Genomic DNA, 18,570 nt, shown 5'->3' on the forward strand with positions numbered 1-18,570 from the left:
GACCCCCCCCGCCCCGCCCCGCCAAGGAGGTGAGAAAGGAGGGAAGGGAGGAGAGGAGTGAGGCCTCGGGGAAGGGGCGAGGGACGGGGGAAGGGCGGGGGGCTCGGCGGGGGAGGGGGTGGGTCCGAGTCGCGCCGCAGGGGGCCCAGGATGGCCGGGACGCGCGCCCCTGGGGCGCTCTGGGCGTCGGAGGAACGCCAGCCGCTCCTGGCGCGCAGGCCGCGGGGGCCCCGTCGGTGGTGGCGGGCCGCGGCGGCCGCGGTGCTGCTGGTGGAGATGCTGGAGCGCGCCGCCTTCTTCGGCGTCACGGGCAACCTCGTGCTCTACCTGAACAGCGCCGAGCTCAACTGGGGGGGCGAGCAGGCGTCCCGTGCCGCACTTGTCTTCCTGGGCGCCTCCTACCTGCTGTCGCCCGTGGGCGGCTGGCTGGCCGACGTGTACTTGGGCCGCTACCGCGCCATCGTGCTCAGCCTGCTGCTCTACTTGGCCGCCTCGGGCCTGCTGGCCGCCACCGCCTTCCCAGACGGCCGCAGCTCCTTCTGCGGAGAAATACCCTCCGCGCACCTGGTGCCCGCCTGCCCCTCGCCCGGCTGCCAGCACCCCTCGCGCGCCACCTACTGCGCGCCCACCATCTACGCGGTGCTGCTGCTGCTCGCCCTGGCCGCCAGCTCCGTCAGGAGCAACCTCACCTCTTTCGGGGCCGACCAGGTGAGTGGCAGAGGGCCGGGGAGGGTGGGGGGAGAGGGAGGGATTTGGGAATCAGGAGGCTTTGACTGCCAGCGTGACCTCGGACAAACCACTTCCCCTCTCCGGTCCAGTTTCCTTATTTGAAAGAAGCTGGGGGGGAGGGGGGGTCGGGGTTTGCTTATTTCAACAACTAAAACGACAATAGTGACAACCCTAGTTGGCCTTCTTTGACGATGTGTCACTTTCCGTGTTTTAATTCATTTCATCCTCTGAACTACTTACAGGGTAGGTAGTGGTATTATGCCATTTTACAGATGAGGACACTGAGGTTTCAGGACATTAATCAACCTTTCCAAGGTCTCTTGGAGAGCTGCTCAAAAGGAGGATACGGCTACTGGACTTAAGGCCCCATCAGGAGCCCCAGATTTGCGTGTTATAGCGATCTGGGGGCTGCAAGAGGAGCAAGCCTTTTCCTGCCAGCTGTGCCAGAGGTGGAGTCAGGCCTACTTGTTCAGATCTTAGCTCTGCTGCTCAGGAACCAGCGGCACTTGGGCCAATATCCTAACTTCTGAGCCTTTTTCTGTATCCTCTTGGACAGAAGATGGCACATAAAATTCAATAGATATTTGCTAACTGAATGAGTAATCACCTGATTTATTGTTGTTCAGTTGCCAAGTCATGTCTGACTCTTTGCAACCCCATGAACTGCAGCACGCCAGGCTTCCCTGACCCTCACTATCTCCCGCAGTTTGCCCATATTCACGTCCATTGAATCAGTGAAGCCATCCAACCATCTCATCCTCTGTTGCCCCCTTCTCCTCCTGCCCTCAATCTTTCCCAGCATTAGTGTCTTTTCCAATGAGTCGGTTCTTTGCATCAAGTGGCCAAAGTATTAGAGCTTCAGCTTCATCATCAGTCCTTCCAATGAATATTCAAGATTGATTTCCTTTAGGATTGACTGGTTTGATCTCCTTGTAGTCCAAGGGACTCTCAAGAGTCTTCTCTGGCACCACAGTTCAAAAGCATCAATTCTTGGGGCCTCTGCCTCCTTTATGATCCAACTCTCACATCCGTACATGACTGCTGGAAAAATACCTAATAGCACAGCTGTATTTTGATAGTTCTACTCAGTGGGATGTTAAGACAGTAATTTTTTAAAATATGTAACATGATTTGAAAAAAATCACTTACAATGTTAATGAGAAAAAGCAGTGCGCAACTGCATACAGAATATGATCACAGCCATGTGAAAAGACCAGGTGTCAACAAAAGGGAGAAACTGGGAAAAATTTTAATAGTAGTGGGAACAGGCCACTGGACTAGTTGTACTTTTTTTTACCTAACTGTCTGTTTTAAAATGCTTTTTAATTACATGTGTTACAATCAGAAAGGGGACATTTTAGAAAGAATCATTGCATTCAGCTGTCATCCACAGTCCAGCATCCAACATACTCTCCAGTGACCTTGCCAAGGAGTGACTCACCCAGCATGTTTGGATAGCTTTGCTGATGAGGGATTCAGTGCCCCCAGGACAGCCCTCTCCATTTCTCAGCCCCCACTGACCTTCCTTCAGACCAGGAGACCCCCAAAATCTGCCACTGGGGATCCCTCACCTTCCCTTAACTGTCCTCTTCACTGACATCCCACCCTATCCCCAGGTGCCCTTAACCTGTGCCTTGACCTCATTGACCTCCAGAGGGCCTCAGCCATCTACTGCCTCCTGTCTTTCCCACCTCTTGGTGGCGGAATTGACCTCTCAGAGGCTCTGCCACTGGGCAGCATGGACTTTGGGTGGGGCCGGGCCAGGCTGGAAGGCTGCCTGGGGGTCTGACCTGACCCCTAGGCAGTTCAGAAACACTAAAATGATTTGAGGCAGGGATGGACATGATTAGATTTGAGTTCTTTAAAATGGCTCTGGCCACAAGGTAGAGAGTGGATGGGGGTCACAAGAGTGGGCACACCAGAGCAGTGAGGGAGCTGTTGCAGAATTCAGGGGGACAGTCAGATGGGCAGGGAGGGTGGGAAGAGTTGGCATCATCTGGCAGAACAGCCATACACAGGAGCCAAGCGTTTTAACACACTTGCTGGTTTCAGAACGGGCCATCCATCATTCTCAACAAAGTGGCTGCTCATTTTGGGAGAACTCATTTATATCCTGAATGGGCTGCCTGCTCTTCCCCTTAGAGTTGCAACTGTCATATTCATTTTACATCCAATTAATAAATGGAGTGACTGCTCATTATGGGACTTATTTGATTTTCTGCTTGAAAGTCTATAGCAAGGATTTTCAGTGAGTGGACAGGCCCTTCCCTTTTTACTGCCAAGAGGATCCCTCAACATCTCCAAAGGGATGCAATTTTAAATGCATCTGTGTGAACTCTAATCTTACATCTGGAAAAGGAACAAAATACCTAGTTATCTTTTTCCTAGTGCAATCACAGAAGTTAAAGCTTGACAAAATCTGCTTAGCTAATGGATATATGTATCTCTGGGTAGAAGAAGAATGATGGGTTCTGAGATTTGGGGAGTTGTTGAAGGGGTGATGGGGTACAAATTTGCTTATTTAGAGAGGTGACTTCCAGAGCTCACTGCTTTTTCAGATTTCAGATGTCCAGGCCCTGCCCCAGACCTGCTGAGTCAGAATCTGGAGCAGGATCTAGGAGCAGGACAGCTGCCAATACAGTTGATCCAAGCCAGCAGACCGGAAGTGGGCCTGGGGCTTGGCTGTCACAGATTGATCCAAACTCTGAATAAAGATTTTTCAGCCCTTCTGCCCTTGCTGGGGGGCCTGAATTTTTTTTTTAAAATCAGGCCAGAGTCTGCTCTTGGGGCTGCATCTGGGATCACTTCTGCTTTCCCTGATTATGCCAACTTTGTTTGACTGGGAGGCAAGTGGGGGTGGGGGCACAATAGAAAAGGCTATTTGCATCTCCAAACTGCAGAGGAAATTTTCCATTGGACTTTTGTTCTTCCAGTAATATGCATGAATCATATTTAATACTGTGGAGCAGACCTGAGATCTTGACTGGCTTTTTTCTGATTATGAAGGTTATGCACACCATGGTCTGCTCAAACACAAAGGGATAAATCAGCTAGAAATGAACAAAGTGGCATGAGAGACATCTGTTGTGTGCACCACTTAGTGACAGTAAAAAAGCAATGTGTGTCAAGGGCATGAAGAAACAGCTGCGCCAAAATGTCCTTATCATTAACAAGTGACTCCCAAGGGAAGGGTTTATTCATTCATTCGACAAATATTATTGAGCATCTACTTAGTGATCAGGGATTAGGAAAGTGCCAGAATGCCCACCAACTGATGCAAGAAGTGTCTCTGTAGGAGGGTCATGCAGTCACAGAGAGTATGTCATGGCAGGGTGCCACCAAACCTCCTTGCTCCTCACTCTTACCACTGCCTGGCAGGTGATGGATCTTGGCCGCCATGCCAGCCGCCGCTTCTTCAATTGGTTTTACTGGAGCATCAATGTGGGTGCCATGCTGTCCTTGCTGGTGGTGGCCTTTATCCAACAGAACATCAGCTTCCTTCTGGGCTACTGCATCATCACGGGCTGTGTGGGCCTGGCCTTCTTCATCTTCCTCTTTGCCACCCCCAGCTTCATCATCAAACCGCCCACAGGCAGCCAAGTGTCCTCCATGCTCAAACTTGCTCTCCAAAACTGCTGTCCCCGACTGTGGCACCGACGCTCTTCCAGGTGAGGAGGGGACTCTGGGGGGAGGGGCCAGGTGGTCCAGTTTAAAGATACTCTGGATCAGCTCCAGTGGTAGCCCTTCATGATGATGGGCAGCTAGAGCTGCCCACTATGCCTGAGGATGGTGATGGAGATGAGGGTGGTGGTAATATTGACAGTGAACTAACTGTAGAAAATATGAGGATGTTAACAGTCTTGACAGTGATGGAAGTGATGAATATAGGGATGATGGTGTTATCAGTGACAATAACTTCTGGCAATAAATACAAACCATGGCAGCAGAGGTGGTGGTTGTGGAGATGATGGTACCAGTGAAGGCAGTTGGGACAGAATTCTACACCACCTTGATATTAAGTATAAGAAAGACTAAGAAGTCAGCCAAACCAGTTTCTTTTCCCAAGGGAGGAAAACCATCCCCTCAAAAAAGAAATGCAACAAAGCAAAATGGTTATCTGAGGAGGTCCTACAAATAGCTGAGAAAAGTAGAGAAGTGAAAGGCAAGGCAGAAAGGAAATATATACTCATCTGAATGCAGAGCTCCAAAGAATAGCAAGGAGAGTTAAGAAAGCCTTCCTAAGTGAACAAAGCAAAGAAAAAGAGGAAAACAATAGAATGGGAAAGACTAGAGAGAGATCTCTTCAAGAAAATTAGAGATACCAAGGGAACATTTCATGAAAAGATGGTTACAATAAAGGAAAGAAATGGTATGGAAGCAGAAGATATTAAGAAAAGGTGGCAAGAATACACTGAAAAACTATACAAAAAATATCTTAATGACTCAGATAACTGTGATGGTGTGATCACTCACCTAGAGCCAGACATCTTGGAATGTGTGAAGTCAAGTGGGCCTTAGAAAGCATCACTTTGTTAGAAAGCAAACAAAGCTAGTGGAGGTGATGGAATTCCAGTTGAGCTATTTCAAATCCTAAAATATGATGCAGTTAAAGTGCTGCACTCAGTATGCCAGCAAATTTGGAAAACTCAGCAATGGCCACAGGACTGGAAAAGGTCAGTTTTCATTCCAATCCCAAAGAAAGGCAATGCCAAAGAATGTTCAAACTACTGCACAATTGCATTCATTTCACGTGCTAGCAAAGTACTGTTCAAAATTCTCCAAGCCAGGCTTCAACAGTACATGAAATATGAACTTTCAGATGTTCAATCTGGATTTAGAAGAGGGAGAAGAACCAGAGATCAAATTGCCAACATCTGTTGAATCATAGAAAACGCAAGAGAATTCCAGAAAAACATCTACTTCTGCTTCATTGACTTCACTAAAGACTTTGACTGTGTGGATCACAACAAACTGGAAAATTCTTAAAGAGATGGGAATACCAGACCATCCTACCTGCCTCCTGCGAAACCTGTATGCAGGCCAAGAAGCAACAGTTAGAACCAGACATGGAACAGACTGGTTCAAAATTAGGAAAGGAGTATATCAAGGCTGTATATTGTCACCCTGCTTATTTAATTTATATGCAGAGTACATCATGAGAAATACCAGACTGGATGAAGCACAAGCTGGAATCAAGACTACTGGGAGATATAACCTCAGATATGCAGATGACACCACCATTATGGCAGAAAGCAAAGAGGAACTAAAGAGCCTCTTGATGAAGGTGAAAGAGAAGCATGGAAAAGCTGGCTTAAAACTCAACATTCAAAAAACGAACGTCATGGCATCCAGTCCCATCACTTCATCTCAAATAGATGGGGAAATAATGGAAACAGTGACAGACTTTATTTTCTTGGGCTCCAAAATCGCTACAGATGGTGACTACAGTCATGAAATTAAAAGACTCTTGCTTCTTGGAAAAAAAGCTATGAGCATATTAAAAAGCAGAGACGTTACTTTGCCAACAAAGATTCATATAGTCAAACCTATGGTTTTTCCAGTAGTCTTGTACAGATGTGAGAGTTGGACCATAAAAAAGGATGAGCACCAAAGAATTGATGCTTTTGAACTGTGGTATTGGAGAAGACTCTTGAGAGTCCCCTGGACAGCAAGGAGATCAAACCAGTCAATCCTAAAGGAAATCAACCCTGAACGTTCATTGGAAGGACTGATGCTGAAGCTGAATCTCCAATACTTTGACCACCTGATGTGAAGAGCCAACTCATTAGAAAAGACCCTGATGAAAGATTGAAGGCAGGAGGAGAAGGGGATGACAGAGGACAAAATGGCTGGATGGCAAAACCAGCTACTCAGTGGACATGAGTCTGAGCAAACTCCGGGAGATGGTGAAGGACAGGGAAACCTGAGATGCTGTAGTCCGTGGGGTTGCAAAGAGTCAGACACAACTGAGTGACTAAACAACATCAAGGGAGGAAAGTTCTGAATAATCTTGCATATGCACAATGGCTGCCTTTTGCCCCTCTCTTCCCTGAGTTTATTGACTACTTATGCTAAGCAAACCTGTCTCCAGACCGTGGACCCAGTTACAGCTCCCATCCGTGGAATCTAGACAGAAAAGGTATAGAGCATGCTTTCTCCCAACCTGGTACATTGCTATAAGGTTTTGTTGGAATGATCCATTGCTGCCTAATGAACCACCCCAGAACTTAGTGTCTTAAGCTACCACCTTTTTCGCCTCTCAAAGTCCTGTGGTTCACTGGGCTCACCTGGGTAGTTCTGCTTCTTGTGATGTCATGGGGGCTACAGTCACATGGGGACTTGTAAGCGTTAGAACACCCAAGACAGCTCACATTCCTGGTTCACTGTTGACCTTGACTGTCAGCAAACGCACCTTGGTTCCTCTTTGTGTGGCCTCGACCCCGGGAGGCAAGGTGTTTGGGCTAGGAAAGAAAGGAAGCATTCCAAGAGAAAATGTCCCAAAAGACAAGAAGTGGAAGCTTTGCATCCCTTGAAGGCCTTTTGGAGTTTCTGAGTCCCAGAGCATCACTTCTTCCTCATTCTGTTGGTTAACACAGTCACAGGCTTCCTCAGATTCAAGGGCAGGGCAGATAAACTCCATCTGTCAGTCAAGAAGCGGCATCACAAACTGGGAGGGGAGAAGCTCATGATGGTCATCACACCACACTGGTATCTTCCCTTTGGGAGTCTCAAAGGATGAGCTGAGGCTCTTGGGTGAGAAGGGATTAGAAACTTCTCAAGACAAAGGGCAAAGGGTAAAAGCTGATCTTTCCTGCCTCCTAATAATGTTCCCCCTACCCCTACCTCTCCATTACTTGGTCTGTAGGGAGAGGGCTCTCATGTTGCCTGTTAAGGAGGATGGGCTTGGAGACCACACCTGGGGAACTGGAGTGTCTCAAACTGTAATGCCTCTTTCCCTGAGTCAGGCATGAATGGGGGCTTCCCTGATTCCCAGAGCAAATCAACACTATGAGCCAAAAAATCCCCCAAGACTCTGCTTGCCACAGCCTCTGGTCTTATTTCCCCTAGGACCCAAGAGGCTGAAGCTCTCTGATGGAATGAGTCTTGGTCACCACCTCTGCTTCAGGGATGATAGTGATCGTATTGACAGTGGCAATGCCAACACACACACACACACAAAATTAGTGGTGATAACAATGAGAACTCCGTGGAGAGGATGGCTTTGGTGACTGTGGTTACTGTACTAATGATGCTGATAGGGGTGCAAATGTTGATAATGGCAGTGAAAGTGATACTGATGGTGGAGTGGAGGAGAGGAGGGCAGTGATTTCCGAGATGATGGCTGTGATAGCTGGTGATAGGGGAGTGGGATTAAAGTAGGGGGTGATGGTGGAGGTGGGAAGGTAGCCGTGGTGGTGGTGACGGTAGCTGCCATTTAATCTGCTGCCTCTTTGGCCCCTTAGAGACCCTCCCAGTGCCCAGCTGCTGCCTGACCAGAGGTTTCCACAGCCTGGCCCTTCCCGCCAAGAGGACATTGCCAACTTCCAGGTGCTGGTGAAGATCTTGCCCATCATGGTGACTTTGGTACCCTATTGGATGGTATACTTCCAGGTCAGCACCCCTGCCCTTTCACTCTGGAGGAAATGGCTCCCTAGGCCCGTTAGTAGTCTCATCTCTCACCATAGATACTCTGGGCATGTAGAATGAGGGTGGTGTGGTTCAGTCGCTAAGTCATGTCCAACTCTTACGACTCTGTGGGCTGTGTAACCTACCAGGCTTCTCTGTCCATGGAAGTTTCCAGGCAAGAACACTGGAGTGGGTTGCCATTTCCTTCTTCAGGGGATCTTCCTGACGCAGGGCTCAAACCCCCGTCTCCTGCATTGCAGGTGGATTCTTTACCAGCTGAGCTACCAGCCCCTCCCCGCGCCCTCCCCCCATCTCCTAATGGGGGAGAGCCTCACAAAGTGAACTGCTGCCTTGTAGCAGCCAGGTGGGCCCTGATGCAAAGCTGTCCCAATAATCACATTCCCTGAGTGCACAAGCAGCTCTAGAGACAGGTCTGAGTCCCAGTGACTGAATAAATCACCCCATCCCTCCCAGCCTCAGTTTCTCATGTTAGACTAGAGGCTCAGACAACTCTGAAGCATTCTATTCTCTGACTTGGCAACGAAGGCCCAGAAAAGGTAGGTCAGTTATCTGAGACCCTACAGCAAGTCTGAGACAAGCTCAGCACCTCCAGTGCTTTGCAACAGAAGTTCCCAACCCTGGCTCTGCCTCAGAATCCCCTGCACAGTTTTTTAAAAATATACAGATTCCCAGGTCTCACCCCCAGATTCATGAAAGAGAATTGCCAGGGGAGTCTCTAGTGTAATAAACTTCTCAGATGATGCTCACTCTTAGCGAGGTTTGAGAACCACTGCTTCCTCCCGCCCCGCAAAGTGTGTGGGTGTGTGGAGGGTGGGCAACTAACCCCAACCTCTAAGCCCTAGGCCCTAAAGTCATTGCCTCCCACATCTGCTTTGTAAGAATCTTGTTTCGAGATGCAGAAGATGGGGGTCGTTCAGGGTCAGCCTGCTACTTGGAGACAGCACAGAGGCAGAAGCTGTCTGTGATGGGACGTGTGTGTCCATGGCTGATCCCCAGTCACACCAGTTGTTAGAACACTGACATCCTTCCATACCAGTTAGCAAACAACTGCTGCCTTGGTCAGCACAAGGGACCTCTGCTGCCCCCTGGCCCTTCTGCGGGATTCTCTTGGATTCCCCCTCCCTCACAGAGCAACTAACAGGGTAACACCTAGGATGACAGGGCCCCCTGGAGTCTGCTCCTTCCGCTATGTCCAGGGACACTCTGGTGGATCAGTGGCTACGCATCCCCAATTGTGTCAACCTGTGTGACTCAGCTTGGCTTCAGTGTCAGATAAGAGCTCCCCATGGGGCCAGCCATGTCATTATCTTCCCCATGTCAACAAACATTTATCCACGAGTACTCTATGCTGGCCCTGGAGACATGAACATGAGCCAGACCAGCTGGGACCCTGGCTCTGGAGCAAAGCTGGGCACGTAGCCCTCAGGCCTGGGAGCAGAGTGACGGAAGCTCCCCAGGAGCGAGGAGGGTGGTGCGGTCTCTTCTCCCTGAGACTAGGAAAGGGGACAGCTGCCTGGCCGCCCTGTACTACTGCAGAGGAGTGCCTGACTTGGAGCTGGGAGTGTCCTGGGGTGGAGGTAAGGTGGCCAGCTCTGTTCCAGCCTCATCTCTAGTTCTCTCGGCAGATGCAGTCCACGTACGTCCTACAAGGTCTTCACCTCCAAATCCCGAACATCTTCCCCAACTGCCCTACCAACAAATCCGAGGATCTGAGAGTCCAGAGCGGTGTCTACAAGGTGAGAGACACATGTGCGTTCAGCCCCAATCTCAGGCCAGGCTGGGGGCTTCCTCTGAGAAAAAGAATACTGAAGCAGCCTCCACACTCCTGTCTCCCAGTGGCAGAGCATCCTTGGAATATAGAAAATGCACCTGGAGGTCCAGGCATCCTGCCGTAAAGCTCAGCTACATACAAGACTTCTGGCCAGCTTCACTCTACCGCTGCTCTGAAGTGGGCCTCACTGCCAGTTTGCACCAGACTCTCAGATCAGACACACTTGGGGCATTCTTATCTCTTCCTCATTTGCTCCCTCTCTGGAACCCCAGATACTCAGATCTCTGCCTTGCACCAGGACTTTCCAAACCAGGTCCTTGCCACCGCAGAGACTCTTAAAATCAAACTGGCAGATAAATGACATATTGGGTGGGCAAAAAGTTCGTTCAAGTTTTTCTGTAACACCTTATGAAAGAACTTCAATGAACATTTTGGCTAACTGAATATTTGCTACTAAACCTCACTCCTTGCCCATGGCAGGCATCACTAATCAATCTCGACATTCTTTCATGCTGAGCCCATGAACGTTCCAGGCAGCCACAGCCAATTGATAGAAGTTAAAGGATGCTGTTTGCCATCCCTGATCTAATCCGTCCCCTAGTTGCACAGCTGAGAAGTGTGCATTCAGGGGAGGGGAACAGACTGACTCCGGGTCACGCAGGGACAATCTGGATGGAGTCCAGGTCTGCCGACTCTAGTCCAGAGCTCCTTCTGCTCCGCTCACCTGCCCCTCTTGGTTTCTTCTTGCAGATCCCAGAAGCCTGGCTGCTCCTGGCCAATGTCGTGGTGTTGCTGATTCTGGTGCCTGTAAAGGACCACCTGCTTGACCCTTTACTGCTGCGCTGCAAGCTGCTTCCCTCTGCTCTGCAGAAGATGGCGCTGGGGATGTTCTTTGGTTTCACCTCGGTCATTGTGGCAGGTGCAGTGTGGGGCCTGAGGGAGTGGGATGGCCTTTGTCTGGGGCTGGAGGGAGGCTGGTTCCCCCAGGGGCTGATTATGGAGCTGTGGGTCTGGGTCAAGTACACCCTCCACCTGTAGGTGCCAGTCTTGGCTTCTGGAAGATGTGAGCTGAAAGAGACTCTCCTCCTTGAGTCCAGCCTCCTCTCATTTTTGACAGATAAGGAAGCTCAGGTCAAGAGAGGAAAAAAGATTTTCCCCAGTGGGATGTAAGCTCCCTGAAGGCAGGGAATTTTTTTTCTTTTTCTTCTTTTATTCACTGCTATGAATAATGAGGGCTTCCCTGGTGGCTCAGATGGTAAAGAATCTGCCTGCAATGTGGGAGACCCAGGTTTGATCCCTGGGTCAGGAAGATACCCTGGAGAAGGGCATGGCAACCCACTCCAGTATTCTTGCCTAGAGAATCCCATGGACAGAGGAGCCTGGCAGGTTACAGTCCATGGGGCCGCAAAGACTCGGACACACTTTGTCGAGCAACTGGACAACAACAACATGAATAATGAACTTAGATATTCAATAAGTGTGTAGAATGTGTTTTCCAAAGACATACAGCTGTTCAGTGGTTGGGGGACTTTTTTCAAAAAGTATTTACTATTTATTCTTTTCCTTCTTCCATTTCAAAAGGATTTGAAGCTGCGAAGCCACTTACAAGAAAGGGCTCTGATAAAAGAAGCTTTGCATGCTACTACACTGACCTTAGCCCTTTCACTTTGTGACATAATGATCCTGAAGTTTCTTAGTGTCTCTGAACTTCATCTTTAAAAAGGAGAGAGTAATTCATTCAGACACTATGCAGGGCCTGGGTTCTGCCCTCATGGAATGTGGTCTAACAGGAGTGTTGTGAGGATTAAATAAGATGAAATCAGTAAATCACTCAGCACCATGCCTGGATCATAAGTAGGAGCCAAAGGAATTAAAGCTCAGTAAACAGTATTGTGTTTGTTAACTGAGGATGAAAGGATGAAAACCAAAGTAGATTGTTTTTCAGCTAGGTACTTTGGTAAATTTTGTCCTATATCACCCTCACAAGAATCCTGGGATTTTTATTCCTGCGTGCGTGCTCACTCAGTCATGTCCAACTCTTTGCGACCCCATGGACTGTAGACTGCCAGGCTCCTCTGTCTATGGGATTCTCTAGATAAGAATACTGGAGTGGGTAGCCAATACCTTCCCCAGGGGATCTTCCCGACCCAGGGATCGAACCCAAGTTTTCTGCATTGCAGGTGAATTCATTACCACTGAACTTCTTGCATAAAAGTACTGGGTCTCAGAGAGGTTAAGTGATTGGCCCAAGGTCACACAACTAACCAGTGGCAGGGCCATGACTGGAACCCAAGTCACTTAATTACATAAACAGTGTTCGTTCCATGAGAGCACAGCTGTCTCCTAAGCAATGAAGGGAGAGAAAATAAACTTGAAAGCCAGGTTAGAAATGCTACTGTAATACTTGATGCTGCAGCAGAGGAGTCATGTGATATCATGGGAATGGACCAGCTTTGAAACCAGACACACTGAGGCACAAGGACGGCCCCAACTACTTATCAGCTTTGTGACTTGGGGCTGATTGCTTAAAGTTCTCTTTCTCATTTACAAGAATGCATACTAGGTGTCTCACCCATAACAGGCTCTCAATTAATAAGAGCTGTTACTCTTATTGAGTGCAAAATCTAGTTCTGAGCTTCCTAGCAGTCAAGGCAAAAAGGGAATAGTTGGAGGGCCAGTATTAATTTCCTTACCTGATGCCTGGTCAATCACTAGCTACTTGGTGAATACCCACTACCTGCCAAGGTCTGTCATGGGCAAAGCTGCCTAAAGGCTTCCCAGGTGGTGCTAGTAGTAAAGAACCTGCCTGCCAATGCAGGAGACATAAGAGACATGGGTTCGATCCCTGATTTGGGAAGATTCCCTGGGGAAGGGCATGGCAGCCCACTCCAGGATTCTTGCCTGGAGAATCCCATGGACAGGGGAGCCTGGTGGGCTGCAGTCCATGGGGTCGCAAAGAGTTGGACATGACTGAAGAGATTAGCACAAGCTGCCCACAGTGGATCTGACTGTATACCTTCTCTCTGTCACCAGGAATCCTGGAGATGAAGCGTTTAGAATACATCAATCACAACCAGACAGTGTCCCAGCAGATTGGGCGGGACACGTACTACGCAGCACCACTGTCCATCTGGTGGCAGACCCCTCAGTACATGCTCATCGGGATCAGTGAGATTTTTGCCAGCATTGCAGGTACCCTGGACCCCTCCCCTGCTCTTGCACAGGTGATGGGCTCTGCGTGGTGGTGCCTTGAAGTCAGAGGTTTCATGGGATCAGCCTCTAGAGCTTGTCTTCATGGAGGCAGGCAGGGTCTTCTGAGCAGGGCTGCAGTCACCCAGTGGGGACTTGTCAGCACTAATCCCAGTGGGGATTAGAGGTGAATAAGACACTTCCCATACCAATTTACCCCCAGCCCCTCTGGTGCCATGTTCCCCACCCTCTGTGTCTTTGTACTTGCTGTCCCCTCTACCTCCCTATTTCACAGATTGGATGTGAACTCCCATTTCTCCTTCAGTCTAAGGGGACTTAGACTTCCTCTCCCAGTCTGACTGCCGTCTCCTCCATGAGGCCCTCTCCAAGGCCCCTGGGCCGACGGGGGTCCTCTCTGCCCTCCCTTTGTTCATGTGGCCCAGAGCAGAGGGAACAGGGGCAGGGACAGACTCTGGGAAGAGATTTCTGAGGTTAAATCAAAATGATGTGGTGATGATGTGAAAGCTGGGCAGAGAGGGTGCGGGGGAGAGAGGGTGAAGACCGGGCTGGCTCAGCGGTGCCATCATTGAAGTGGGAGACCCAGGAGGAAGGGGCAGAGGGGAGACAGCAGTGTGGGAGCAGTCAGGAGGACATGTCCAGGGAAGATGAGCTGGGCAGAGGCAAGGGGCCATCTGGGGGAAGCCAGGAGAGAGGCTTGGTGGGGGCGGGTTGGGGGCTGTGGCCCAGCAGACTGGGGCCTGAGCCTGTTCTCTGCTCCTCCTCCAGCCCCTTGGATAATCCTTCCTCCCTCTCTGCAGGCCTGGAGTTTGCGTACTCAGAGGCCCCACGCTCCATGCAGGGTGCTATGATGGGCATCTTCTTCTGCCTGTCCGGGGTGGGCTCGCTACTGGGCTCCAGCCTTGTGGGACTACTGTCACTGCCGGGGGGCTGGCTGTACTCCCCGGAGGATAATGGTGAGTCTGGGGGGCTCCCTGGGAGTGGGACACGGTTGGAAGGAGGCTTAGAAAGGGGGTGTCAACTGCTAAGTGCTTTGACCCCAGGCAGAAGGAAGTGGCACGTTAGACTCAGGAGAACGGGGTTGGAGCCCAAACCTAGCTCATCGCCCACAGCGTGGCCTCCCCTCCTTGGGCCTCCATGACCCTAACTATCCAAAAGGAGTCTATGAACTCAGCAGACTTCCAAGGCGCCTTCCTGCTTCTGGAACCCTGCCATTCTGGTTAAGGGTCACCTTTCTTGGTCTGTTTTAAGTCCCTGAAAGAACAGCCAGCTAACAGGACATTGTAGACACCACAGGAAACACCCAGGGCAGCCCAGTGCTGGAGGACCATCTGCCCAGTGTGCTCAGATCCCAGCCACTGCCCACTGTGACTTCAGCTGCCAGCTCCAGGACAGCCCCACCCTGACCCAAACGCCAACCCCTCCTTTCTCCAGGGAACATCAACAAATACCGAATGGACCTCTACTTCTTCCTGCTGGCCGGCATTCAGGCTGCCGCAGCCCTGCTGTTCATCATAATCACTGGTCGCTATGAGAAGGCGGCCAAGGGCCCAGCCCCCCAAAGCTGTCCCAGGAGGGACAGTGGCTGAACAGGGCCCCATCCCCCACAGCCGCCTCTCTTCCCCCAACACAGACAGCGGCAGTACCCGGCTGGTGTCCTCAGTTTAATTCTGTACCGGACGTTAGGATGAAATGGTTCTCATAAATAAGGGCCACGAGCCCTTCCTTACGACCACGGTCCATGACAAGGGGCAGGGCAGAGGGGGCCTGGGTGGGAGTCCCGGCGAGGGACCAGGCAGGGACTCAGATCTAACAAGCACCAGAGGATGAGCGGGAGGCTGCCCGGGCTGAAGGCCCACGGCCCCGGGCCAGGCAGGCGGGGAGGGTCAGGAGCTGCCCCGGATCCGCTCCATGTAGCTGCGTAGCTCCTCGGGGTCCTTCAGCCCCATGTCCTCACACACCCAGCGGATGTCCTCCTCGCCCGCCACCAGGATGGACTGCACGGCCGGAGCCCCCACTGGCTCCTCGGGCAGCTGGGCCGGGGGCGCTGGCGCAAACGTCACAAACTCCACGCGCTTCCTCCGCCCCCCGGCTTCCTTCCTGGCCAAGGTGCCCGAGGAGCTGGTGGTGCCCCCAGCAGGGGCCTGGGCCTGGGCCTGGGCCAGGGTCAGGGCCTCCCCTCCTCCCCCACTCTCGCAAGGGCAGCCCCCCTCCCCCTTGGGCGGGCCAGGGGACTGCCGGTCCAGCTGGCGACTCAGTTCCTCCTGGTCGGTGCCCAGCCAGACCCAGTTGTGGGGCTGGGGGGAGGCAGGGTCAGCAGCACCGTCGGGAGGCTCCTTGCGCTGGTAGCGCAGCACGAAGACCACGCCATTGACCAGGAAGATGAGGATGGCCAGACAGAAGATGCCCAGCAGGGCATACATGCCCAGCTCTAGCTCAGTGACCCGCTGAGGGGCGGGAACCATCTCCTCCTCTCCGTCCTCCTCCTCCTCCTCCCTAGCTTCTGCCTCCTCCTTCCCGGCCTCTTCCTCTGTCTGCTCGAACTTGCCCCTCACATCCCCACTGCCCCCCATGCTGCCTGCTGCCCGCCGTCCTCCACCCACGCTGGCCTCTGGAGCTGGTGACGAGCTCTGAGCTGGGCTGGATGGGAGGGCAGGGGCCGAGGTGGGAGCAGGGGGCCGCCCTAGCCAGGCAGTGCCAGAGGCCAGGGGCACACGGTGGCGGCCGCGGCGGCAGGGCTCCGGGGGGTGCAGAGCCACGTGCAAGGGCAGCCCCTCGGCACCCGCCCCACTCACCACCACCCGGAGATGGGCACCCTGCTCCTCAGCTGGCAGCACGGCACCGGGCTCCTCGGCTGAGACGGACAGTCCCAGGTCATGGTGGTCGTAGAGCTCGGCGGGGGCCAGGGTGTGGTCAGAGAAGGACAGCCACAGGGAGAGGGCCACCTCCTGTGGAGCACACAGACACGGGCAGAGACATGCGAGGGCACGCACGCATGCACACAGAGACCACTCCCACGGGACACAGGCCACACGGAGGAGGAGAAGAGACCAGAGAGAAAACAGACACAGGCAGAGAGGGACAAGACACAAGGAGAGAGGGGACATGCGTCAATCACCTGTCTGCTACTCAGCCCCGGGGTCTGAGTCATCGGGAGGGTCCTCAGTTAGAGCCCTCTAATAACCTCCCACTGCCATACTCCAGCCAGTCACTGCATGATCACCGCCAGCTGCAGAGAGCTCACTACCTTACAGGGAGTCAGTCCTCATCCTGAAAACCCCAAGGTGAAGGGTGGAGGTACCTCCCATCCCTCTGGTTATCAACCCCCAGCTGGAGATGTCGACCTCAACCCCCTGACCCCGCAGCGTGTCACCTGCTTTGGGGCGGGAAGGGCGGACTGCGCCCAGCACGTGGCTGTGACCTCCCCGGGGTGGGCAGTGCCCCAGCTTAGGGCCAGTGAGATGCCCATCACCGGCTGCACCCGCAGCTCCAGCACGGAGACCTTGTCATCTGTCACAGCCAGCGCCTGCTCCCCGAGGATGGAGTCAGACAATGGGGAGCGCACCTGAGGGTGAGAGGGAGTTGGAAGTGGGGGAGAGGTATCATTCACAGTCACATCTTCTCTATTTGAAGAACCCAGCACCCCTACAGAGGGATCTGGTTTATGAGCTAGGCAGCTTTCCCACCTTCTGCACCCAAACCACACACCCTATATATACTTGGACCACAATCCCACTCCTAAGGGACAGTTCCCTCCTCTCTCAAGACCTAGGCCCCACACACCCAACCCCTGCCCTTCATACTTTGAGGACTTCGACCCCATTACACGGCCGCCCTATTCTGACCCAATCCCCCGTCCCCCGGGCTCAAACTTCCCCAGGTGCACTCTGGGCCATTCCGACACTCTTTGCACCTGCCCATTAATATTCTGGGAGTCACCTCCATACGCCCTTTTCGGGGCGTCTACTCACCTCGATGGAGGTGACACCGGGCTCCCGGCCCACCAGGACCCGGCCTCCCTCCAGCGAGGCTACGCGCGGGTCTTGCACACGGGCGTGCGGCGCCACGAGGTGGGACACGTCCAGCAGCCAGTCCGGGCCGAGCAGATGGGTGAGGCGGCGGCCGCCGTCCAGCGGATGGGCAGCGAAGGGGACGAGGAAGCGCACGCCGGCGCGCTGGTACAGCAGGCGGCAGCTGCGGGCTCGCCGCTCCGCCTCCTCCACCGCCGCGGCCTCCGGCTCCAGCGCGCTGAGGGAAGGGGCGACCCGGGGGAGGGGCGTCAGCGCGGGCCTCGCCCACGAGAGGCCCCGCCTCCAGGTGGGGGGCAGGTTATCCAAGCCCCGCCCACAGCCGTGCCTCAGTGATCTGGTCCTTCCACCTGCTGGCGCCGCGCCCCTGTCCCCTCTGGCTCCTAATTGGAACTCTTTGACTATGCGTGAGGCGAGGGGAAACAGTGACAGACTTTATTTTGGGGGGCTCCAAAACCACTGCAGATGGTGACTGCAGCCATGAAATTAAAAGATGCTTACTCCTTGGAAGAAAAGTTATGACCAACCTAGACAGCATATTAAAAAGCAGAGACATTACTTTGCCAACAAAGGTCCATCTAGTCAAGGCTATGGTTTTCCAGTAGTCAGATATGGATATAACAGTTGAACTATAAAGAAAGCTGAGCGAGGAAGAATTGATGCTTTTGAAGTGTGGTGTTGGAGAAGACTCTTGAGAGTCCCTTGGACTGCAAGGAGATCCAACCAGTCCATCCTAAAGGAAATCAGTCCTGAATATTCACTGGAAGGACTGATGTTGAAGCTGAAACTCCAATACTTTGGCCACCTGATGTGAAGGACTAACTCATTTGAAAAGACCCTGATGCTGGGAAAGATTGAAAGCCAGAGGAGAAGAGGACAACAGAGGATGAGATGGTTGGATGGCATCACCGACTCAATGGACATGAGTTTGAGTAAACTCCGGGAATTGGTGATGGACAGGGAGGTCTGGCGTGCTGCAGTCCATGGGATTGCAAAGAGTGGGACACGACTGAGCAACTGAACTGAACTGAGGTGAGGGGTGCTCTGTTATTGAAGGAGACCTACGAGTGCTCCATCTCTGGAGGGCCTGGGAGGACAGATTCCTGAGGCCTGAGGCCCTCTCACCCTTGGGCTCTGGGGGGATCCCCTCAACAGTTATTGAGCTAGGTGCTATCTTGAGGACACAGC

At 52.4% G+C, this 18,570-nt stretch overlaps 2 protein-coding genes across 6 annotated transcripts in view; one reads left to right on the top strand and one right to left on the bottom strand.

Moving 5' to 3' along the window:
- On the top strand, window positions 1–15,004 carry SLC15A3 (solute carrier family 15 member 3). Its single transcript, XM_043872805.1, has 8 exons — window positions 1–708; window positions 4,108–4,397; window positions 8,193–8,340; window positions 10,002–10,112; window positions 10,898–11,066; window positions 13,181–13,339; window positions 14,155–14,310; window positions 14,789–15,004. The coding sequence occupies exons 1-8, from the start codon at window positions 151–153 to the stop codon at window positions 14,941–14,943; spliced, it is 1,746 nt and encodes a 581-aa protein (XP_043728740.1). The 5' UTR covers window positions 1–150; the 3' UTR covers window positions 14,944–15,004.
- The window catches only part of TMEM132A (transmembrane protein 132A), a 13,617-nt gene continuing 10,046 nt past the window's right edge, over window positions 15,000–18,570 (bottom strand). For all 5 annotated transcript variants that reach the window (XM_043872786.1, XM_043872767.1, XM_043872759.1 and 2 more), the window contains 3 exons: window positions 17,326–17,602; window positions 16,728–16,919; window positions 15,000–16,302 (listed from right to left, as the gene is read on the bottom strand). In XM_043872786.1, the coding sequence (XP_043728721.1) occupies window positions 15,241–16,302; window positions 16,728–16,919; window positions 17,326–17,602 (1,531 nt within the window). In that variant the 3' untranslated portion in view covers window positions 15,000–15,240. The remainder of the gene's footprint in view (window positions 16,303–16,727; window positions 16,920–17,325; window positions 17,603–18,570) is intronic.

The sequence above is a fragment of the Cervus elaphus genome, chromosome 2 (assembly GCF_910594005.1).
Source record: "Cervus elaphus chromosome 2, mCerEla1.1, whole genome shotgun sequence".
Taxonomy (NCBI): Eukaryota; Metazoa; Chordata; class Mammalia; order Artiodactyla; family Cervidae; genus Cervus; species Cervus elaphus.

What these genes read in the sequence shown, in the direction of transcription:
- SLC15A3 (XM_043872805.1), top strand. Translation starts at nt 151, where the DNA reads ATGGCCGGGACGCGCGCCCCTGGGGCGCTCTGGGCGTCGGAGGAACGC. An exon ending in CCTCTTTCGGGGCCGACCAG is followed by an intron (nt 709 to 4,107) that starts GTGAGTGGCAGA and finishes ACTGCCTGGCAG; the next exon opens with GTGATGGATCTTGGCCGCCA. An exon ending in CACCTCGGTCATTGTGGCAG is followed by an intron (nt 11,067 to 13,180) that starts GTGCAGTGTGGG and finishes CTCTGTCACCAG; the next exon opens with GAATCCTGGAGATGAAGCGT.